This window comes from Mus caroli, chromosome 19 (genome assembly GCF_900094665.2).
Source record: "Mus caroli chromosome 19, CAROLI_EIJ_v1.1, whole genome shotgun sequence".
NCBI lineage: Eukaryota > Metazoa > Chordata > Mammalia > Rodentia > Muridae > Mus > Mus caroli.
Window position 1 is genome coordinate 37,456,421 of NC_034588.1, and position 24,174 is coordinate 37,480,594.

At 43.1% G+C, this 24,174-nt stretch overlaps 1 protein-coding gene and 1 pseudogene across 1 annotated transcript in view; both read left to right on the plus strand.

Annotated features, from left to right (window-relative positions):
- The window catches only part of Cc2d2b (coiled-coil and C2 domain containing 2B), a 74,419-nt gene that overhangs the window by 16,933 nt on the left and 33,312 nt on the right, over positions 1-24,174 (plus strand). The window contains exons 10-20 of the mRNA XM_021152526.1: positions 1,142-1,239; positions 2,797-2,937; positions 6,418-6,520; positions 6,660-6,778; positions 13,418-13,595; positions 14,401-14,551; positions 16,873-17,020; positions 18,895-19,033; positions 19,772-19,975; positions 21,447-21,539; positions 23,114-23,205. Coding sequence (XP_021008185.1) covers positions 1,142-1,239; positions 2,797-2,937; positions 6,418-6,520; positions 6,660-6,778; positions 13,418-13,595; positions 14,401-14,551; positions 16,873-17,020; positions 18,895-19,033; positions 19,772-19,975; positions 21,447-21,539; positions 23,114-23,205 — 1,466 coding nt within the window. The remainder of the gene's footprint in view (positions 1-1,141; positions 1,240-2,796; positions 2,938-6,417; positions 6,521-6,659; positions 6,779-13,417; positions 13,596-14,400; positions 14,552-16,872; positions 17,021-18,894; positions 19,034-19,771; positions 19,976-21,446; positions 21,540-23,113; positions 23,206-24,174) is intronic.
- On the plus strand, positions 21,157-21,240 carry LOC115030009 (annotated as a pseudogene).

Consider the following 24,174-nt stretch of genomic DNA (forward strand, 5'->3'; position numbering starts at 1 on the left):
GGTTAGAATGACCCTTTCATAGGGGCCACCCAAGACACTGGAAAATACACATATTTACACTATAATTCGTAACAGTAGCAAAATCACAGTTATGAAGTAGCAATGAAAATAATTTCATGGTTGGGGGTCACCACAACATGAGGAACTAGCTGTATTAAACGTCACAGCATCAGGAAGGTTGAGAACCACTGCATTAGTGCTATTCTTGACTCTGACTCAAGAAGAGCATTTGAAATCGCAATGACTTTAAGAGGCGCCGTTTTTAAGTATTACAGTTTAGCGTTTCTCACTAAGATGAGTCGCGGTCTTGAGCCTCCTGCGAAATAGAAGAATCTTCTTCTGAGAGTGGCAAATCTAACTAGTTATCTGTAGATATCAGGAGGGGAGTCATAAATTCTGACTAGTTATCTGTAGCTATCAGGAGGGGAGTCATAAATTCTGACTAGTTATCTGTAGATATCAGGAGGGGAGTCATAAATTCTGAAGAAGCATCAGAGATTATTGTATCCGTTGATTACTGTGTCTCCTCTCATCTAAGCCTGCTTGGGGTTCTTGGTACCCAAGCATTTTGTTAAGGAATGTTCTAGAAAAAAGTTGTAGGTCTCATTCACCTGAGTATGCTTAAAATTAAAGAGTACAGTATTTCACTAACCATACAACGTCGACACCTCAAAAAGCTGTAACTGTATTGTACCTTAACAAATGTCTGCTTGTTAAATACAAGTGTAGCCTGCTGAGGTGGTACACCCCTAGAGAAGGAGGAAAATTGCTTTGAGTTTGAGACCAGCCTTGGATAGATAGATAGTAAAGCCTTCTTTTAAAAGTACACACAAGTGCTGAAATCCTAGATCTGACAGCCTCTGTCCCCCGAATGCTGGGATTAAAGGCATGTGCCACCACTGCCCTGCAGAGAGCTATCTCTACATTTATGTATGATTACCGATGTAAGGGCCATTTCTTCCCGTCACGCACTGGTCTAGTCTTACCTTGTTTTCATTGCTAAATTTAGTTATTAAATTACGAAAGGTAGTAGGACAAAATTTACTCGTGTGATTATGTTGCACACATGTGGGCTTCTGTACGCTAGAGTGATAGCCACAGGTCTATGAAATATAGCAAAATCCTCTTTCCTTGATTGCAGCTGAGAGCCCTGAAAGATGCTACCAAACTAATAAGCAAAAACCCAGAATTAAGCCAATTTACCACAAAATCACTACAAGATTATTATCGGCAGATAAGGTAGGTTTTGAGTGAGTCCTGCATGTATCAAATGTTTATTAAGTAACTTCTTTAGAAGTCATGGATGCTTTGAGAGATATAAAATTTGAAAAAAATAGAATTTCCTAGTCTTTAGAAGATTACAGAAGCATTGCCAGTCTTTCCTTAAGACTCATGTTTGTGTAGAAACACTTCATAGAACTACCACGAGAAAATGCTGTTAGGCTTAATATCTATTGATAAAAGATTCCTTGATGAGAAACTTCCCAGAATTCCCAAGGAGCCGGGAAGCAGAATAACTGAGAAGGAAGTTCACTGGAGAGTGCAGGTTTGAGCAGACAGAGAAGTCAAGGGAACTTGGAGATAGGAGTATGGAAAATCTGTGAAACAGAAAAATCACAGCCTTCGAAACCTGAGAGCCATTACGTAGACTGACACTCGTCAAAGGAACTCCCAAAGGATGAGATAGATCTGAGGAGGCGTTGGCAAGGGAAGAATGTGTCAGAGGAGGATGCTGACCTTGATATCAAGCAGACAGGAAACAGGGAAAGAAGAAAGGAGAGAGGAAGGTCTAGGTGCAAGCTGCATGCCAGGTCATACACAAGTGATGCAAGTCCCCTCCACCTGCCAGTGATACAAGCGGCTTATGTGTCCACCTGTTAGTCAAGTTAGAATCCCCATGATCTACTCACTGCATGGTGCCATCAGTGGAGGATCCATATGGGTTGTTGTTGTTAACAGTTCTTGGAGAAAGGTGAGGTCCTCTAAAGCTGATAAGGCTACAAGGGGCTGATGGTCATGGGTGGCAGGTTTTAATGTCTTAACAAAGGAGCCTTTGAGAGTGGACTCTGCTCACCATCAAGGAAGTGATAGAGGTTGGATCCTGAATGGTATTTCTTTACCCTCAGGTATTTCAAATAACACCAGTCCTTCCCCAGCACCCTCCCAGAGTGTCTGATACACACCAGACTCTCCCCAGCACCCTTCCAGAGTGTCGGATAGCCAGGGTTGTCCTCAGCCTTGCTTTTCATCAAAGCCTCTTAAGATTCTGAGACCCAAAAAATCTGAACTGTTCCTAAATTAATGGCCATGGGGCTGCCCATGTGGAACTTACCAGTCGGCAAGATAAAACTTATGGGAGTGCACACACCCTTTCATCAGAGCAGACAAAAGCTCTGACTGGTTTATACCATGTTGTCATACCAGCCAGAAATAGCAAGAAACAGCACAGGTTCCAGGGCCTCCCAGACCCATTCTCTCACTGGTTCTTTCTTCCAGCATCTCTTATATGTTGTTCCTTCGGGATCTTGCAGAGCCTTCACCTAGGAGATTTCCATTTTTCTAGAAAGGTCACATTTCAGCAGAGCACTTTTGAATTGTGATAAAACCCTTGCAGAGTACAGTTCTACTGGGTGTTCAGTGGATAAAAGAAAAACACCCTAAGATAGAGGTTTCCGATCTGGGTAAAGTGGGGAGAGAGGATCGGTTCAGTCCAATGTTCTACAGTGCTCCTCATGACTTACAGTTCTTACAGCTCTAATCTAGCAGCCCACTTTTGGTCTGCAATCATTTTCCCAGTGACACGAAGCAGCTGTATGATGCCGAAAGGGAAAAGGACCACTCCCTGCTGCACAGTGTCTTACAGACTTGGAAACAGATAAAATCTCTCCGGCAAAAGCAAGGATTTACAAGCACCCCAGTAAAGCTGCAGTTTCATAGGTAAGTGGCCACTCTAGCTGTGTTTGTCAGTCTTTGATGATGTCCTGTGAATACCGAGAATTCACATTAACTGGGGAACGATGTCCAAGAAACATAACCACTTCACATACTCACGAGTGGCCTGTATCTTGAATATATAAACAAATCTTACAACTCAGCTAGAAAGCAGCTTGATTTAAAAGTGGCCAAATGGGTAGACATGGGCCAGAAGGTAAGTGGACTGAAGATGGACACATGAAAACGCCCTTAGCAAAATGCCAGAGAGAGACGTAAATTTAAGCGGCAATGGAACAGTATTAGCATGCCCGTTCAAGTGGCTAAAAACCGAAAGTCATTAATAAATGCTGCCAAGAACTCTGAGCCACCAAAATCTCCACTCTCTGCTGATGGGCACAAAAAGTGGTCTGGCACTTTCTCACAAAGTTGAACATGAACTCAGCGATCATACTCCACATATAAAATGTGGTGAAACATATTACAAGTAATTAGATTAGGTCATTAAAGTGTTATCTACTAAATAGGAATTCTAGTTGGGAATTGTTAATCATGTGAGCTGTTTATGAACTCCAGAGAAATAACTAGTTCTCTCCTGACAACCCTTTGTCCTGAGTCTATATTTTTTAAAAACTGGTCAGGGTGGGTGCGGTTTTGGGCAACCAGGGAAGGTGTGTTTTCTGTTCTTCTTCTTGTACAATAACTCTTAACAAAGGTGTCATCAAACAGATTTGAAAACCAAGCCCAGCATGGAATTTTACCTTAAAACCCCTGAATCAATAGGAGCTTGAACTTGCTTCTAACCTGGCACACCTATGCACCATGAATTAGAGGAACAAGGATGCCATAAGGGTGTTCTGAACTGTAGCTATGGATAACTCAGTACATGTTCTCTAAGTCTTATCTCCACTAGGCTCAACTCCAGTTCCACCAGAGGCTCTCAGTGTCGGCTCTTCCAACAGACTTGGGCTGGGATTTGCCTCTCAATTGCGTTTTAGCTTAGAAACCCCTGAACTAAACCCCAAAGTGTCAGTGACTAGGTTGGTCCTAGCACGGCTTAGCACCAGTGATCCTAAACTGGAACACTGAGCTTAAGCAATTAAACTATCATTCAGATCAACTAGAGAAGCAACGTGTTTAATGCTCCTGAGAATTCTTTTTCCTGGCTAAGTTTACCATTCTTGGACCAACAACCAACCTGGTCCTGATAGACTCTAACAAAACAAGACTTGAGGAAAGACTGGACTTAAAACAAGAAAAGCTTGACAATTCACTGGGTCCTTCTAGTATTTCACTGGGACACAGGATCTATGCTCCTTAACATCCCTAAATGAGGTAGTCGAGCAAACAGTTAGAAATAAAACTGTGGAAGCCGGTAGCACAGTATTAATTAATGCCACCAGTGTCCATGACACTCCTTAAGGAGAGTGGAGACCACCGGTGAGGCCAGGAGAAGTTCAAGGATGGATACTTGAGAAATGGCTTTAAGTGTTTTGGAAAGGAGGAGGAACCAAACACAAGGCAGAGGAACCCGGTGAGCCTGTCACCACATTCAGCTAAGGGGGCACTGAATCTACAGCAGGAACGAATATCTAACCATGCTTAGTGCTTCTACCATACGAATTGAATGTCTGAGGTGGCAGAAAGGGCAGACTCAGCTAAAGCTTGTGTTATAAAGTGACAGAGATGAACCAGCAAGAAGTTGAATATAAAGACAGTCATCTTGTTCAGGCCGGAAACCTGCCTGGTCAAATGTTAGCATTGTTGAGCTTAGAGAGACCTGGACTGGTTATGTGGCCCAGTGGGTAGTGACACATCCTGCCAAGCGAGATGATCTAAGTTCAGTCCCTGTGGCCCAAGAGATAGAAAGAGAACTATGCCTGCATGTTGTCCTCTGATCTACACATAGGTGCTGTGGTGTTCATGTGTGTGAGCCTCCTACCACTACCCAAATAAATAAATATATGCAAGTATGTATGTCTGAGTGTGTCTCTGTGTGACTGTGTCTCTGTGTATGTGCCTGTGTGTGTGTACCTGTGTGTGTGTGCCTGTGTGTGTATCTCTGTGTGTGTGTGTGCCTGTGTGTGTGTCTGTGTGTGTGCCTATGTGTATGTGTCTGTGTGTGTGTCTGTGTGTGTGCCTGTGTGTATCTCTGTGTGTATGTCTCTGTGTGCATGTGTCTCTGTGTATGTGCTGTGCATGTGTGCCTGTGTGTGTGAATCTGTGTGTGTGTGCCTGTGTGTGTGTTTGGCTCTCTCTGTGTGTATGTCTCTGTGTGTGTGTGTGTATTTGTGTGGTGCATGGTCTGAGTCCAGGAGTCTTAAAACTGAATCTCCCTGAGTGACTTAATATGCTACAAAGTTTGAGAGCCGTTGCATTAAGGAACAGTTAAGTCAGCAGATTCACTATTAATGGCTGTAAATCAGAGAGAAGCAACGATGGTTGTCCTTTGTCCTGCTGAGAATGTTTGGGTGTGCACTTTCTACACTGACTACATTCAAGCCCTCATATCAACCTGACTGTGAGACAAAAGTAGGCCTAGATGCTTCCATCATTTGTCTGAATTCTGAAGTGATGTTAACGAGGCTGGGGTTTCAGTACAGGTACTCTGGTCCCACGCTGTACAGGCATCACACATAGTAACATCTCTGTGTCCTGTTTCAGGAGGATGAAGCATACACTCTTTAAACATTTCCACTAGGACATGCTTCATGGTTTATCACTTTTTAAAGTATATTCCACAGTCTAAGAGCACTTACATCATCTGAAAACGAAGCCATTACGTCCCAGTTTGTAATTACCCCTCATGTGTTCTGGATAGGGCTCGTTTCTCTCGGGACTGCACCATGGTAAGAATTTCTGGATTGCATGGCAATTCTCTGCTTAGCATTCTGAGGATCCACCAGATTGCTCTCCAGAGTGTCTGTGCCCTTTTACACTCCAAGCAGGGCATGCATTGTCCCAAACAACTCCCTAAAACCTAAAAATAAAAACTGAAACTTTGAACCGAAAAGCACAAATCCCCTAATGAAGCGAATTCAGCTCCCAGGACGGTTACTTTCTGAAAATGGCCCAGGTAAGTAGAGCTTTGTTGAACTGTAGTGATGCCCACTGCGTGAAGTTGTGAGATCGGAGCCAATGAGTATCAGGTACTCGGGGCTTTGCCTAACGCGTGCTCTCAGTAAGTCCTGAGAGTTACTTGACCAACGGTAGCTCAAACAGTAGCTTCTCCCTGTTGGTGTGTCAGCCCCAGTGATCAGGTGGTCACACACGTGCTATCACTGGTCACCCACCTCTACACCAGGTTGTTTGCACAGCTTAAACCACGAGAGGCAAAAATAGATTGCAGACACGTGGCCTTTCCCTTCAGTTTACATATCACCTCACCCCTAGCGACTTTCCTCATTTTCTTTCAAAATGTACAACTCTAACGACTCCCAAGTTACCTACATCACTTCTGCTCTAAACAATTGTGTTGTTAATTAGGGTAAAAATGAACACGTGGGATGAGCAGAACCAAGTGAGAGCATCAGAAGGACCTGGGGACGGAAGCGGAGAGACGCCATTGCAGAATGAAGACACACAGGAGGTGCGTAGCGTGTGTGTGGCTGATGAAACCTTCTGGTCTAATGAGTTAGACTGTCTCGTTGCTCAGTACATGCTTCTCAGGGTTCTCAACAGATACCAGAAAAGTACAAACTCTATGTTCTTCTGTCTCTGGTTTCTAGACTCTCTCCCATCCAGCCTCAGACCCTGAAGGAATGGAAGTTGAAAGAGCAAAGCCAATTACTCTGGTGCCACAGCTTTCTTTCACAGCAGAATTGACAAACGTATCCAAGTGTTCATTGTAAGCACCATAGAGAAGTGTCTCTTCATCATCGTTACTGACTGTATTGTTCCTAACGTCAGGTTAATCCAGTACCACTTGTTCGAACCTGCTACACTTGCATATATACATCATTTTCACATGTCATTGTCCCTGTAGCTCAGTGGAGTGCAATGCTATCCTCATCTTGGAAGGGGGAGAGTTTATTCTAATGGAAGGTAAAGTTGCTTTGGGCCACATATCAAATGCATTCCTGAAGGAGGAGACTAACCATTTTAACTCAACATAAAACCTGTACTGCCTGATATATTAGTAAGTTTTATACTTTGTCATGGTAGTATTCTTATTTAGGTAGAGATGGGGGATATAAAGCACTATTAAGTAAGATTATATTGTCACCTTGATCATTATAGAGCATCTAATGTTTATGAAAACTGTTCCATATCAAGAAGGCCCCTTAGACAGTTTCTTTCTTTGACGGTACAAATTTCATTTCTCCCCAGATCTTCCTTGTCCTCGCCTAGGACATTATGCATAAACAAATATAATACTTATTTTTCTCATCCACTAGGCTTATGGATCCCATCCCCCACAAACGGGATAATGCAGGATAGTGCACTGAACTGCATCTAGTTTTCCACATCTCCATCCCCGAGGAGGCAGGACCATTCCATCCTGGAGTATTGTGAACACATCACTTAGCACAGAGTTGGAACATGGATGATACCCCAGTGAAAATTCACATTTATAAACGAATAGATGGATGGTTATACAGAAAGGCAAACACAAAGAGTAGCAGAGAGGATGCAAGTACCACCACCCTTTTGCTGAGTAGAGAGGTACAGCAGGAAAGCAGCCATTTATTTGTCCTTTAAATGAGGTCCCAAGATGCATTTATTAGGTAAAACATGTACAAAATGTCCATCAAAAAAGAAGGCAAGGAAATGAACCATGAAAAGAGATTAGAGAGCGTGTGGGAGGGGCCACAGTGAAGAAAGACACTGCCAGCATGACTGCTCCACTTAGGGGGAAGGCTTTTATTGTGAATAAGAGAGAAAAAATGTCCAGAGGCGTCTGAAGAGCCCAGAGCAGAGGAAGTAGACTGGAGATGGCCAGGGCTGTCTATGAGAGGGATGAGAGCACCTGGGAGTAAGAATAGAATACTGAGAGAGTGGGGTGGGTGGAGGGGGGCAACTCGTGCAGACGGAATTTTATTTTTATTTTTGTTTTTTTTCAAGATAGGGTTTCTCTGTGTAGCCCAGGCTGGCCTTGAACTCACAGAGATCCGCCTGCCTCTGGCTTCTATGTGAGTACATCGCTACTGCCCTTAAGGTTGGGGTCGTGAAATCATGCAGATTCAAAGGAGGATGATTGCACGGTGTTAAAGGAGGAGAGTGGGAGGAATGACTCCCTCTGGGTACGGTAAATCCATTTCAAACGTTCCTGAGGAGTGCTGGCTTCTATCTAACTGCCAGAAATCCTCCTGTAGTCCATCTTGAGCTTATTTCTAGACTTAATGGAGACCCTGAGACCTGACAGAGGGAAAGAGGATATGCATGTCAGAAAACCTAGAAAAGTCATGGTGGGATTAAGGCAAGCTACAAGAAATACAGCCTTCCAAAGCGGTCGCCATGAGACAGCATCAGCCTTCCAAAGTGGTCGCCATCAGACAGCAGGGCTGCCCATCTCACAGATCAAAACCAGTCCTCTAGAGAGGAGTAAGTGTTCATGCCAAGGCCATGGAAGTGGAAAGAGTGGAGATGAGGGAAGAATCAGATGGCATGGAAACTTAAGAGTTCTTTGGAGAGGCAGTTGTGTTGGATGGTGTTTTGCTGGGGCAAACACGTGAAGGAGTGTTTTCCTGAAGTAGACACAGGTGAGAGACTAGGACACACTCATAAATGTTTCACTGAAGTAGACACAGGTGAAAGGATGTTCTGCTAAAGCAAGCACGTGAAAGGACGCGTGACGAAGGAGTCTTTGCTAGCAATACACATGGATTGGCCCGCCTTACATTTCGTAGTTGAGCTGCAATTGTTGGGACTCCATAGAGAGAAACAAACCAAAAACCTGATGGTGTGCTGCGGTTTCTTGCCATTTCTTTGGACTCGAGCTGATTGGCAGAGTGATGCCAGCTGAGACAGATGCACGTGCTGAGGCAAGACCCACGGAGGACTTGTGGTGACTGGAGGGAATAAATACAACTCAACGGACAGTGACAGAGGCTGAGCTTGGCTTGCTTTCAGAGCTATCTGTGCAAAGCTTGTGGGTCTCACATCTTCACCGATCTTCACTTCCCTGAGAGAGGCACAGCCAAGAACTTCTGGCGCTCCTGTTGAGCCTGCTCCCTCCTGCTGACTCCAGCCAAGGCTGAAGCCTGGCTGTTTCTGATAGGTAGTGCCACCGCTGCTGATTCCTGTTTGCAACTCCCCTCTACTGAACTGGACTGCTGGTATATCCATGAAGTATTATTTGTGAGTGGATCAAGCTGCTGTTGCTAACCTGTGAATTGAACTGTCAATTTCTAGACAACACAGACAGAAGTTTCTCCAAAGAACCTTTTTTAATTGAATACTTTATTTATATTTCAAATGTTATCCCCTTTCTCTGTTTCCCCTCTGAAAACCCTCTATCCCATCCCCTCTACCCCTGCTTCTATGAGGGTGCTCCCGCACCCCCCCACTCCCACCTCCCCACCCATTCCACTACACTGGGNCATCGAGCCTTCACAGGACCATGGGCCTCTCCTCCCTTGATGTCCAATAAGGCCATCCTCTGCTACATATGCAGCTGGAGCCATGGGTCCCNCCATGTGTACTCTTTGGTTGGTGGTTTAGTCTCTGGGAGCTCTGAGGAGTCTGGTTGGTTCATATTGTTGTTCTTCCATTGGGGACCCTGTGCTCAGTTTAATGGTTAGCTGCGAGCATCTGCCTCTGTATTTGTCAGGCTCTGGTAGAGCCTCTCAGGAGACAGCTATATCAGGCTCCTGTCAGCAAGCACTTCTTGGCATCAANGATAGTGTCTGGGTTTGGTGTCTGTATATGGGATGGATCCCCAGGTGGGACAGTCTCTGGNTGGNCTTTCCTTCAGTCTCTGATCCAGACTTGTCTCCATATTTCCTCCCATGAGTATGTTGTTCTCCCCTTTAAGAAGGACTGAAGCATTCATACTTTGGTCTTNCTTNTTCTTGAGCTTCATGTGGTCTATGAATTGTGTCTTGGGTATTCTGAGCTTTGGGGCTAATATCCACTTATCAGTGAGTGCATTCCATGTGTGTTCTTTTGTGACTGGGTTACCTCACTCANGAAGATATTTTCTAGTTCCATCCACTTGCCTAAGAATTTCATAAAGTCTCTGTTTTTTAAAAGCTGAGTAGTACTCCATTGTGTTCATGTACCACATTTTCTGTATCCATTTCTCTGTTGAAGGACATCTATGTTCTTTCCAGCTTCTGGCTGTTACAAATATAAGGCTACTATGAACATAGTGGAGCATGTGTCCTTGTTATATGTTGGAGCATCATTTGGGTATATGCCCAGGAGTGGTATAGCTGGGNCCTTAGGTAGTACTATATCCANTTTTCTGAGGAACCACCAAACTGATTTCCAGAGTGGTTGTACCAGCTTGCAATCCTACCAACAATGGAGGAGTGATCCTCTTTCTCCACATCCTCACCAGCATCTGCTGTCACCTGAGTTTTTGATCTTAGCCATTCTGANTGGTGTGAGGTGGAATCTCAGGGTTGTTTTGATTTACATTTCCCTGATGACAAGATGTTGAACATTTCTTTAGGTGCTTCTCAGCCATTCAATATTCCTCAGTTGAAAAAAATGTTTTAGCTCTGTACCCCATTTTAATTGGGTTATTTGGTTCTCTGGAGTCTAACTTCTTGAGTTTATATATATATATATTGAATATTAGCCCTCTATTGGATGTGCCTATAACCAAGCAAGCGAACAATCTGTATGACAAGAACTTCAAGTCTCTGAAGAAAGAAATCAAAGATCTCAGAAGATGGAAAGATCTCCCATGTTGATGGATTGGCAGGATTAATATAGTAAAAATGGCCATCTTACCAAAAGCAATCTACAGATTCAGTGCAGTTCCCATCAAAATTCCAACTCAATTCTTCATAGAGTTAGAAAGAACAATTCTCAAATTCATTTGGAATAACAAAAAACCAAAACAAAAAACAAAACCCAGGATAGGAAAAACTATTCTCAACAATAAAAGAACTTCTGGGGGAGTCAGCATCCCTGACCTCAAGCTGTACTACAGAGCAATAGTGATAGAAACTGCATGGTATTGGTACAGTGACAGGCAGGTAGATCAATGGAATAGAATTAAAGACCCAGAAATGAACCTCACACACCTATGGCCACTTGATCTTTGACAAAGGAACTAAAACTGTCCAGTGGAAAAAAGACAGCATGTTCAACAAATGGTGCTGGTTCAACTGGTGGTCAGCATGTAGAAGAATGCAAATCAATCCATTTTTATCTCCTTGTACAAAGCTCAAGTCCCAGTGGATCAAGGACCTCCACATAAAACCAGATACACTGAAACTAATAGAAGAAAAAGTGGAGAAGAACCTGGAACACATGGGCACAGGGGAAATTTTTCTGAACAGAACACCAATGGCTTATGCTCTAAGATCAAGAATGGACAAATATGACCTCATAAAATTGCAAAGGTTCTGTAAGGCAAAGGACACTGTCAATAGGACAAAATGGCAACCAACAGATTGGGAAAGATCTTTACCAAAGAACCTTTCTAAACAGGTCCACTTCTCCCCTCCCCATCATCCTTTCTTTTCCATTACCTCTGGTGGGCTACAAGGGAGGTGAAAGCCTTTATAACCATCATTAAAAAATAAGTTTTGAAAAAATTAAATTAGAATTAAAGATCATTTACAACAGAAGAAAAGGGGTACTGTTTCCTGAAGATAATATAATTCTGAGGTGGTAAATTTTCATAATGTGGAGAGCACAGCCTAAGGTCTGTAAAGCCCTTGGCAATTAGGATGGCCACACATGATTTTACTTTCAAATAAGCTCAGTTTATTCACACAAACATTCCTTATAATATCATGCTAATATTAAAAGTTAAAACCAGACATCTCACCAAGCAGGGAAGAGCTGTTTGGGCTGAAATACAGCCTCTGACTTTCGCTGGCTTTCACTGGGGTATCTTCTCTGGCACGAACGCTCTGAACCTTATAAGCTCAACACAAATCTTCAGTGAAGTCCTTCAGCTGGGGCAGGCAGGAGGATGGCACTGGTGGATGTCAGAGGTCAGGCCATCCCCAAGAATGCTGGCCACTGCCTGTATGAGCCCAGTGACAGTGTCAGAAGTTCAGTGGCTACTGAGACCAGGAGCACACACAGAGTATCAAAGCCTTGCTGATGGATATCAACACAGAGACTACAGGAACACAACAGTGTGACCCCAGAGACCATTCCTAATGTTCCACTTTTTGTATCATATTATTGGGCCGTGGCTTTAGGCTACCAGGGCGCTCACAGTTCATGAGTGGTTCATCAGCACATCAACACCATCTTGGGGCCACGTTATTAGTAAGTGTATCCAGGCTGGTCCCTGGGCTAGGCTCCTGTCTGAGGTGGCCTCCCAGGAGCTTGCTTCTGAGACCTTCCTCTTCCCCTAGCTGCCCAGTGGCAAGCTTAGGCATCATGTTTTAAATTTCAGAGGACAACACACAGGGCAGCTTTCTCTGGAGTATCTGGGAGGGTGGAAGAGACAAAGAGAAGGTTGAAGAAATGTTTGTCCCGAGAGGGTTACAGGAAGATGGGTGGGCAAGAAATGGGAAGAGAGACCCTGGCCCATAAGATGATTAGGGCAGAAGTGAGAGAAGGGTTTCAGGCCTAGGCTTAATTCCCAGTAACAGCTCTAAAATCAAGCCGTAATCCTCACTGGGTCAGATGCCTTGCTGAGAACAAATTAGGCATAAAGAATACTGGGAACTTCCTGTCACCCACTGGGTGATTTTATGACCAGCGAGTGTTTCCATAAAGGTCTCAGGAAAGTGACATAGTGTCTCACCTATTGTAGTGTCCAGAGGGGGTCTGGGGGGTGTGGTGGGGAATGCCTTCTCTGTGGTCCTGCAGGAAAGGGGCAAATACAGCCTGAAGCCTATGGGATTTACAATTCCTTGAACAGAAAATAAGGTGTGTGTGTGTGTGTGTGTGTGTGTGTGTGAGAGAGAGAGAGAGAGAGAGAGAGAGAGAGAGAGCACATTGTTGTTGATGATGATGTAAGCCTTCTACCTCCATGCCAAAGCTCCCTCCTTCCTACTCTTATAAGACATCTGGTAAATGCTATAGTGTCTTTAAGATATGACTTGGCAGAATTAACAGTCAGATCCTGATTTCAGTTCCTTCCTATTTTTGAATGTATGTCTTTCTTCAAAAACAATTGAAAATTGTTTTTCAATTTTCAGTTTTACAATTCAAAAGCTGTAAAGAGGATATTTTTATCACATAAAATTATTTATGGTGCTATTGGACTTAAAGGTAGAATTTATCTTCTGAGATAGTCATTCTCTTATCTTTTTAAGACACTCTTAGATAATTGGAGGGGGGAGAGTGTTTTATATGGTCTCTGCTTTTGTGGGTCATCTAATGATTTGTTTGATTCATTTAGATATGAGCAAAAGAGGAGAGCAAAAATGCAGAAGCTTAAATATTTTATCAAAATATTTTACAACGATAAACAGGTTTCCCGCACCTCAGTATCTCCCCTACAGTTTGACTTTAAAGTCATGTTTCAACAAATTTTTAACATTCAGCTGATATATTGGCCGGAAACAATCTGCTTGGAGGTATGCCGTTGCCATTTGCCTTTGTCTTGTTCTATGCCAAAAGTGTCATTTTCTCTTGTTGACTCCTGTTATATAGGGTAGGCTATTTCTTTTATATTAAGGAATCTCTGGCTTCTATGGTTAGCAATGTATTTACAGTTAATAAATGCATAACTCACCTCATCTATGATCTTTAATGTCACAAGCACAAAATTGTTTGTGGGTGCTCCACATAATATTGTTCTGTTAAGATTCTTGCCAGCCTGGAATGCAGCGGTACCTATTCGTTCCAAGTAAACTGTTGACGCTGCAGTAGGCCAGAGAGCTATTATTGTGTCAGCCACCACTGCTCATTTCCCAGTCCCAACTTGGTGGCTTCAGTCTGTTGGAAGGGAGTCTCTTCTTCATCCTCCTTTTCTCTTCTTGCTGTTACTCTTAAGGAACCAGGTAGGTGAACACACAACAGACCCCCGATCTCTCAGGCTCACATGTTTGAACACTTAGTCTTCCATTGGTGGTATTATCTAGGAAGGTCCTAAGGGGTTGAGCCTTGTTGGAGGAAGTGGGTCTATGTATAATATAAAATTGAGGTTTTCTGGCCTGCCTCGACTTCCTGTTCTTGCTCTGCTTTTAAGGGCAGTCACGATAGGGCCTACCAGATTCCTGTTCCCAACTTAACTGTGTGAATGAAATGTAGTAGGACAGTGCTATTTTAACTATAGTATTTTTCAAAAATGATTCAAGTGAGTTACTGGGAGTTCTTCTATTTTCCCATTGTCCCTGTTTTGCATTTTGGTGAGTTGTCAACCATTTGTCTTATATTCAGGTTTATGAAATAAGTAAAAGGTCAACTTTACTGGTTAAACTGTATCTGCCTTTACCTAACAAGACAGAGCTGAAAGGCAAGACTGTCCTGGAATATACAGAATTTAGTTCTGATAAACTGGTCATACCTATGGACGGAGGCGTAGGAAGCAGTGAGTTTGTTTAAAATTTCCTCCCCATGCCTTTTTTTAAATCTTGATACGTACCAAATGCTGGGTACCCTAGCTGGGTGTTCTGAACAAAGCTCTTCCTGGGGAGATGCAGCACACATCTATTCACTCTAGATAGGGAGCCCAGGACAGAACAACGTATGGGTACCACCACAGTTCAACTTTGTGAACCAGTGAGTTTTATGGAGGTTCCTTAGAGGAGCAGAGATGACTCAAAGGCAGATGCATCACCAAAGCCCACCCAGCATGGATGACGGCTCACAAAGCAGGGAAACTGGAACACAGCCTGCAGATAGCTCGGCAGGTTGGAGGATGCTCCTGCTAGGTGTCTCTGTTGCTCTAAACCTCTTCCAGGCAGCTGGGCTGGTTTCTGATTCTCCCAGGCACTTTCTCTTTTTCTCAGAGAGATACTTAGCTTTTATTCTTATTCTGCTAGAGAGGAACCTAGTGAATCTGCGGTTTCAGGGACTTCCTGAAGCTATTTTGAGTTGTTTGCCATTCTGTTTAAAGTTCCCCTGCAAACTAGAATGTTTCAGTCTGGATGAAATTTATACAACACTGGTTATGGTGGCATCTGCCTATAATCCCAGCTCTCAGAAGGTCAAAGAGGATAGTGAATTCCAGGCCAGCCTGGGCTCCATAGCAAGTCTCAGGAAAAATAAAATCCCATTTACAGTATTTTGGTTACCAAAAAATTACTCCAGGTGTCAAAAACTAGCTTGTTTAACACTGTCTTGAATCGGGTCTTTGGGAAACTTAAACATTGTCATGAACATCTATGCCTTTTCTAGTCCTATGGAAGAGGAGAAGCATTGTGGATTCTAGAGTATGAGCTCTGGTGTGTGCATGTGTGTATTTGTTTGGTGCATGTAGGATATAAGTGTATGTATGTAAGTGTGGTGTATATGTATATGCTTGTATGTATAGGCTAAAGGTGGATGCTAAGTGTCTTTTGTCAATCATTTTTGAGAAGGTCTCTTACTGAACCTAGCAGGCTGGTCAGCAAACTCCAGGATCTGCCTCCCCCTACCTCCCCAGGGCTGGGGTTACAGAGGTGTACCCTCATGCCCAGCCTTTTACTAGAGTGCTGGAGATCTGAACTCGGGTCCTCTTCTGAGCTATCTTCCCAGTCCAGGGATTTGATTCTGACTTCCTTTCTTTTAATGACTGTAAGGATGCTGCAGGATATGTCTGCTATTCTTCAAACAGTATAGAAGGTAAAGAGAAAAGAAGAAAACGAGGGACTCGGCATAGGAAAGAAGGAAAGACGAGGTTTTCTATCCCTTTGTTCCTCGATTGACTTTATTCGTCATATGCAAGTAGATTAGTAACCACATCTCTGAGAACAAGGTCTTTCCTTTCTCCCAAGATTTCTTTCTTGCATCTTCTTAGGAGTTTTGCATTTGTTTGTGCCTATTAGTTGCAAAGGGAGATGTGAACAAGTGAGCAAGGAGGATGCTGAAGAAAATGTGTAAACAAAAGAGCCAGGAAGGACAGGCTGGAGAATATAGTCTGCTCTGGTCCAGATGGACCTGAAAATTCTTTCTCTCATAGACATCTAGAAGCTAAAACTAAGTTCACAAAATATGGGAACATAGCAACAGTTTCCCATAGTGGTGGTAAACTCTTTGAGAGTGTATGTTGTGTACGTGTATACGTGTGTGTGTGTGTGTGTGTGTGTGTGTGTGTGTGTGTGTGTGTTGGAGCCAGTAGTGGGGGAAATAGAAGATACAGGAAAAAGGTAGTCTGGCTCTTTTTTTAATAAAAGGGGTTGTGTGTGTGTGTCTGTGTGTGTGTGTGTGTCCATGACCATCCCCGTCAATGATCCTTCCTTACTGGAAGCTAGTCTCAGGGAGAATGGTTCCCAAATCCCAGGCATAAGAAGTGGAGAGATGCTCATCTCTGTTTTGGGCTCAGTATTTTTCTTTCATTTGCAGTATGAGGCAGCCCTCCTTTTGGATTTTTAGAGGGGAGCTGAGAGGTGCCATGACGGAGGCCAGAGGCTGCCACTGAGTGACTTTCTACCATTGCTCTGCATCCCTTTTAAAAGAGTCTCTCCCTGAACCTGATGCTCACCAGTTTGTCAAGGGGAACTGGAGAGTTCAGCTTCAGGATCCACCAGGCTGGCTCCTCGGCTCTGGGACTGCAGATAGCTCTGTTATGGGTTCTGAAGATCCGAGCTTCATCTTCATGCTTGCACGGGGGGTGGGAGTGGGGCAGTTTATGCACAGAGTCATCTTCCCAGCCCCTCGGGCCCTGCATATCTAAACCAGTGATGGGTTCTAAATGTCTTTTTAAAACAGATGTGCCTTTTAATCTTGAGGAAAATGAAGATGAAGAACTCTGCCTTTTAACCTCAGGGAAACTTAGCTATTCCCTCTCATGGGCCTTAGATGAAAATGGAATCCCTCTGACACCCGTGTCGCAGTCGCTGAGCTCTGCATACTGTAGGTAATAAACTTTTCATGTTCGAAGCAGGACACCCTATGAAACAAGCGTGTAAAGAGGCATGCCAGTAGCAGCACAACATTGAGGGTTTACTTGGCTCCTCCCTCTGTGACACTGTTTTATGTGTAGGATGATGTGTGTCTTCACTGCCTAGGTTTTACCGTCACGTGGCCAACTAGAGAGGTCTTCCCATAGTCCTTCACTTGCAAGGCAGAGGCTCAGACTCCCAAGGAGTTCATTTCTGGGGATTTAAATTTTTCTCATTCATTCTGAATGACCACAGAATCACTTAATGAATTACCAGGTTGGTGGAAGAAAATTCCTAACATTCTAGAATGATCTTTGAGTACTCCATCTGCACAGTGCAATCATCAGGTCTCCAACTGGCCTTAGGCCAGGAGACCGTGTGGCTGACTTGGTTCTGAGGTTTGTGGTATTTTATGAAGCAGATGTCATGGGACTGTGGTAAAACCCAATGGCAGCCTCCTTTTTTAGGAGATACGTTGCACATGTTTCTCTGTCCAGTTTACTTGTGATCATTCAAGTTTTGCCTTAAACCCTGTGTTCTGGGGCATGTGGGCTAACATTGTCCCAAGAGGAAGGAATATTTGTTGCAAGATGCCAGGGGTATCAGGTTTTAGAGGTCTTTTGTAATAAATATAGAAAAATAAATCAGCTTCAAGAACAGAAATAGGAAATAAAAGAAAAGGCCCAACTCTACCTGTAGAGGCTGTGAATTCATTCACACAGCCACCATATTGTAGGGTGGGTCCACCACACCTTGATAACAATAACTGGAGAAGAGCAGACACTGATGAAGGGGGAATTTATAGAGTAGACATCACGCTTAGGCCAAACTGTTACAGAATCTGTCCAAGCTGTAATTCTGTGAGCTCAGTTGATGGATGGGAACTGTTCTCTGATGCTTGAGAGAAAAAAAATCTTGGAAACCCATTCCAAATTTTTCTAATTACATATGACACGATCATTTATCTATGAAGATGTCAAGTTAATTGACAACTCTAAGCACATACTCCAGGACTGCCTTCTTTATTCTCTTAGTCTATAGCTGACATAGCTGCGGCACTGGGATATATCATGAACCTAGCTTATTTTTATAGCCCCCTTGTTTGAAGATAGTTGTTCATGAACAAAGATACTCCCCTGGCCTACCCTGCCTACTTAACCACATTGCTTTCTGTTACCTTCCAATCATTACAGTACCATCTGAAGTCAATTCTTTCAAAAATATTTTTTCGCATTTATTTGTTTTGTGTATTTATTTTTATTTTCATGTGCGATAGCACCCATGGATGTCAGTTCTCTCCTTCTACTCTTTGGGTTCCAGGGACAGAACTCAGGTCACCAGGCTTGGCAACAGACACCTTGACCCACTGAACCATCCTGCCAGCCCCTTGGGTTCACTTTTTACATTATATGTTTTCTTGGTTTTGCACAAGCAGGTATTTAGATTAAATTTTAGTATCATGAATCACATAAAATATTTAACCCATTATTATTTTTAGAGTTTATAAGATATACCCAAAAAGTGCTATTCATTTAAGCATCTACTGCATTTTGACTACTCTGCAAATCGGAGATGGCACAGATGAATATTTAGAGTTCTATCCTTAACAAGCTATATTGTCTGTTAAAGGAGAGTAGACACTTTATTAGAAGGCTATAGTGAAATTGGAACATTAGATGCACCGGTCTGTGTATCATAAAGATCGATATCTTTTATATTTATCTTTTATTGTTAAATACAGGAGGTGGCTAGATTTACCTCTGGGTTTCTACCATGGGTGGGCTTTAACCTGTGTAATATGTAACCTGCATACTGTGTGAAGAGTCACAAAATATTTTCTCCACATTAGTGTGCTGAGGAATGTTGACGCAAGAGGTGTTCCTGGACTCCCATGGATCGTGAACTCACAAAAGCTTTGTGAGTGGGCAGATGATTCCAGGATTGATCCACATAACCCAGAGTACTCGGATATAACAGAACATATTATGGTACATTTTAGAAACGATCAACACTATAAATGTATTTTATTTCCTCATATGGATCTCAAACATTCCTCCATTATTTGCTGTGTATTTTTCTAGACACTTAGGGTGCGTACACGAGTAAAATTGAGGGCACATATGGTTTTCAATGGGCTTAAGAGTATTGAAAAGGCATTAGAAATGCAGCAATTGAAATGACTACTTTAGAACCTGTCGGCAGGCTTACCTTTAAGCTAACATCTGTTAAAAATCTGTCACATGCTAGACATATTATCAGGTACCAAAAATGCCACGATGATTTATCAAAAGGACTTGCAAATGTTTTTCTTGCACCCAGCCACCATTATCTGGTCATTTGTGCCCATCCCTAAAGCCAACCGAAATGCTCTGTGTTCCCAGCATGCTTTTCTTTGAACTCCCTTCATCATTGTCACATCTCATCCTAGGACACTGGTAGTGGCTGTCACACCCATCTTCCAGGTCCGGTACTCATATCCTGATGATGCCCCTTTCTGCCTTTTGTTTCTATACAACACTGACATTGTCTCTTTCTCTATAAGCCGTGATCAGTCAGGGTAGAAAGCCACATCAGGCAGCGTGGGTATTTCTGCAGGTCACATGCCTCCACGGGTTTAATTTCTCCCTCCTTACTCACTGTCGATGGGGTGAAAACAGTATTCTGAAATAATTCTTGAATGAAAAATAATTTCCTAAGTAAAGACTTGACATGTTTGTGTTTTGCAGTGTTTGAGACACAAAGGACAGGAAATCCCCAAATATTTCCGTCTTGAGCAGCTGCAAGATGAATTTAACTTTGTGTCCGAGGAAGAAATGAAAGGGAGCAAACGCTTCCAGCTGTTGCAGCTGAGAAATGCAGGCCAGCTAGATCTCTTCCTCCTGCAGCCGATGCCCCTCTATGACAAGGAGATTCCAGACATAGTCTTCCAGGTACCTGGCTCCTATCCGAACATAGCTCACTGTGTGACAGAGTTAATATCATGCTGCTTCAAACTTGTCTTCATTTCTGTATTAATTTTGGTAATTAATAATCAACACAGATTTTTCCCCTTTCTCCATAGACACTAAAAATGTACAGCTCACCTAGATTCCGTCATGCCCTTAGCTTGACTTTACAATGTAGTTTGATCCAATCTACTAAACAGCCCAAATCCTTTAGGTTTATTCTAAATTGATGCTACTGATGTTATCATAAAATATATCACCAGTTTTACAGCAGTTCTGGAGAGGAGTCAGGGAAGACACACTACCACAGTGAATGTAGATATTAATTGTAAAACATATCTCAACTTCAGATCTTTAGAATCCCCCCCCCCCCAAAAGAGACAAGAGAAGTGCTGGTCTTACTGGGTTATGTGCTGCAGCCTGTCATACAAGTCCCTCCCCAGCCACACTTGCAGAGAGTTCCTGGTGGCTGCCATCAATCTACAGCCAGGGGAGTGTTTGTATCATGAATTAGGAAATATTCCAAATAGGAGCTTTTCTTCTTACAACAAAAAGACCTGCTTTTAAGCACTTCAGCCACACACCACCAGTCTCATAGGAGGGGCTTGTAAGAGCTGATAACTGTGAAAGTGGCCAACTGTCATAATCCACCTCTAAAACTTTGTAAGAGATAGTTCAAGAACAACTGGCTTTCATCTCTAAGGAACACCCCTGTGCAGTGGAATTACTGCTGTTAGTTGATGACGGCCATCTTAGATTAAAAATACCAGATTCAGATGTCCACTCAGCCCTTTAGAAGCTACACAAAAACTACCCAGTACTCATCTCATCATATTTAAACCTCCAGCCGTGGGTGGGAGCATGCTCACAGCACAGTCAGGAGTGTCATGGAAGCTCCGTAGGGGTGGCTCAGGGAAGAAAGAAGAAATGCAAAGTAAATGACTTTTCCTCATCTTCTCACTTTCAAATGACAACCTTTCTCGGTCATCACTACAATTTAGAAGACCAGTGAGTCTATCAAATGGTTCAGAGGCTAAGGCCCCTGTTGCCAAGTCTGGCAGTCCTGAGTTTTATCCCTGAGACCCACATGGTATCAGGAGAGAACCTACTCCTGCAAACCGTCATCCACGTGCAGGTGCATGGACTAAGTTTACAAATACAATACAAGCTGTGCGCAGTGGCAGTATCGTAGCCAATGAGGTTTATCTGAGGCGCGATTATTGCTAATTGAAACAAATACAATACAAATAAAAGATCAGTGGGCTTCATACCAGAAGAAAATGGAATATAGTCAGAAACTGGTTTGTGCCCCTTCTCAGAGAATCAGAAAAGGGTGGTCCCTCCTGAGGTGTGTTTGCTACCATCTTTGTGCTTGAATGGAAACAAATAACAATATTTTTGTCAGAGCACATCAGATTGATCCCTGCATCACAAACTAACCCAGTTCTCTATTTAGGAGTATGAGAGTCAGGGGCAGAAGGATATATCCATTTCAGATGTGAACTCAATTACTGCGCAAAGGATTAATTCTGTCAATTTTCTGAAAAAGGTAATGAATGTGGCATTGTCAATGTATCTAATTTACTTTTGTGAGAACCCGCCTGCTGGTTCTGTATATGGTAGATACACCACACACACACACACACCATAGATGGCAAACACTTTTCCTAGAGTTAGACAAACAACTCTCTTTAATTTACCTCATCACTGGTGAGTGCTCCTTGAGAGCACAGCCCCAACTCCTGCTTAAGCAAGAATGTTACAGTGTCACACTTGTACCTCATCCTAGCTAACACTGTCCTTTAAAACAAGGCTTGGGATATGCTCTCTCTCTCTCTCTCTCTCTCTCTCTCTCTCTCTCTCTCTCTCTCTCTCTCTCTCTCTCTCTCATGTGTGTATGTGTGTGTGTGTGTGTGTTTAGGTGGTGCAACTGTATATGAAGTAGCTAAGAAAGGAAGTTCACGAGAAGCCAACAATTGGATGAGAACTCACTACTCATTCATTTAGACTTGAACTGGGAAAGGGAGACCGTCATAGAGTTTTCTAGAAAAGAACATTCCAGGCTAACACATGTTTGAAAACCCAAGTGAAACCCACCTGTTTCACATGAGAGAACAGCAAGGGAGGAACAGCAAGAAGCCCAGTCCTATCGATGCCAAAGGGGACAAAAGAGCAAAATTCCTGAGGAAAGGGAGGCCTGGTTCATTTTCAAGGGAACAGTTTGTTGCCTGTGTGGCAGGGTATTTTGCCTGTTCTTCTGCCACCACCTCCATTTCCTAACCAGTTCAAGCAGGTAACCAAGCTTTAGGTTGCATTGGCTCCAGAGTGACGTGTGGCAGAACAGAAAGCATAAAGTTGCCAACCCCACTGTCTGGTCATGTCTGAAAGCCTAAGCCTATTATGAAGACTAGAGGAGGAGGAACAGTGGGGAGACTTTCCCAAGACTACAGCAGTCTTTCAAAAAAATAGAAATTTGAGGCGTGAATAGTGGCTCATAACTGTGATTCCTGCACTTGGGAGCCTGAGTGAGGATTGCAAGTTCAAGGCCAACCTGGGCTACTTAAGATCATTCCAACCTGTGCTACATACTGAGACCCTGGCTCAAATTTTAAAAAGAAGAAGAAAAAAAGCAAGGTTTATAGCAGCCACAGCGAAGCTTTAAGCTCTGGCTGACTCTCTTGCCATGCTGGTGGAATAGGGACTTAAAGTTAGCCTAGGACAGGCTTGAGGGAAGCACACAAGTGCAAATTTCTTCTGGTCTGTAGGTGAGGATTCGTGTTGGTCACTAGTGGGTGTTGTAGAAATGAGACCTCAGGACCATCTTTTTTTCTGAGTGAAGGTCCATCCCGGCTGTGAGGACTGAGAGTCCGATGGGAAAACCAAGCAAGGATAAGATCAAATGAATGAGAAAGGAAAGGATGTAGGGAATTTGCCTTGGTATAACTGTGCATTGAGAATGACTTTATCAACAGTAGAAATGCCACATTTCCACTTACCTAACTCCCTTCCTATTCATGCTTAAAATATCAAGGAGTAAAATATCCAGTGGGCCAGAAGTATCATAAATATGTAGTCTTAAAGCAGGAACACTCCATTTCTTTTAACTTGCGGATTTCTCTGTAGGTGAGAAGGTTGATCATGAAAAGAATCGTCAAAGTCAGCAAATTTAACTTGTCAGATATTGTAGCTGACTATGAAGAAATTGTATCTACAAGGTACTTCACAATTATTAAGAGTAAAATTAAGGCCCTGAGCTGTTTTCTTCAGAATCCTCTGGGTTCTCTGTATTTTACAAATATTTATGTCACCCGTCAAAACTGCAGAGTGTCTCAGAATGCAGAGTGAGGTTTGGTGACAAAAATGCATCTGGTCACTTTAGATCACCTATCTGATGCTATTGTAGTTGCACAGATACTACCGAGAGAAGGTTGGGCTCTTTCTCTCCTTTTGGGCAGTTTCTGGGACAAGACAGAAAAAGAAAAGAACATCCCTTGCCATTTCTTTTGTTGTTCTGAGGTTTTTCTCATGCGACTGCTCCTGGATGAGCCGTCGCTGGTAGCAATGAATAACCCCATCCTCTGCCCCTCAGTGGCGCAGGGCACTGAGCAGCACAGGGGCAGGTGGTAGGGTCTTTGCTGAATTGTCTCCATCCTTCAGCGCCCATAGTGAAGCCCAAGGGGAGGGTCAGGAGAGGGTCTGAGCCCTTCCAGGGGCCACATGCAGATTCTCAGCATCACCAGTAAGTGATGCTGACTAACTGCTGCAGGGCACTAAGATCCACTGCCCTGTATTTCCAGACCTTGAGCAGAAACTGCTGTGACCATCAGACTGTAATTCTAAAGATTTAGGTTGTCAGCATGGGCAACTAGCTGATTCAGAGCAATGAAAACTATTAGGATATTAGTCATCTTTAATAGAGTGATTGCTTTAAACAGTAAGAATCATGGTGAAAGATGAAGATAAAGATAAAGATAGCTTTATCTTGCTACATTTTACTTCTTTTTGGACCATGTAGCCAAAAAGCTGGTGCATTCATATGCCCTCCTGGCATGAGGGGACACAGAGTCACTTCCTTTGTAAGCTCAGGAAATTATTTCTACTTTGGGTTGAAAAGAGCTCTGTCCCCTTCTGCAATGGACATAATATGAATCGGAATAATGGCCTCATTAGCCATTATTTTAAAC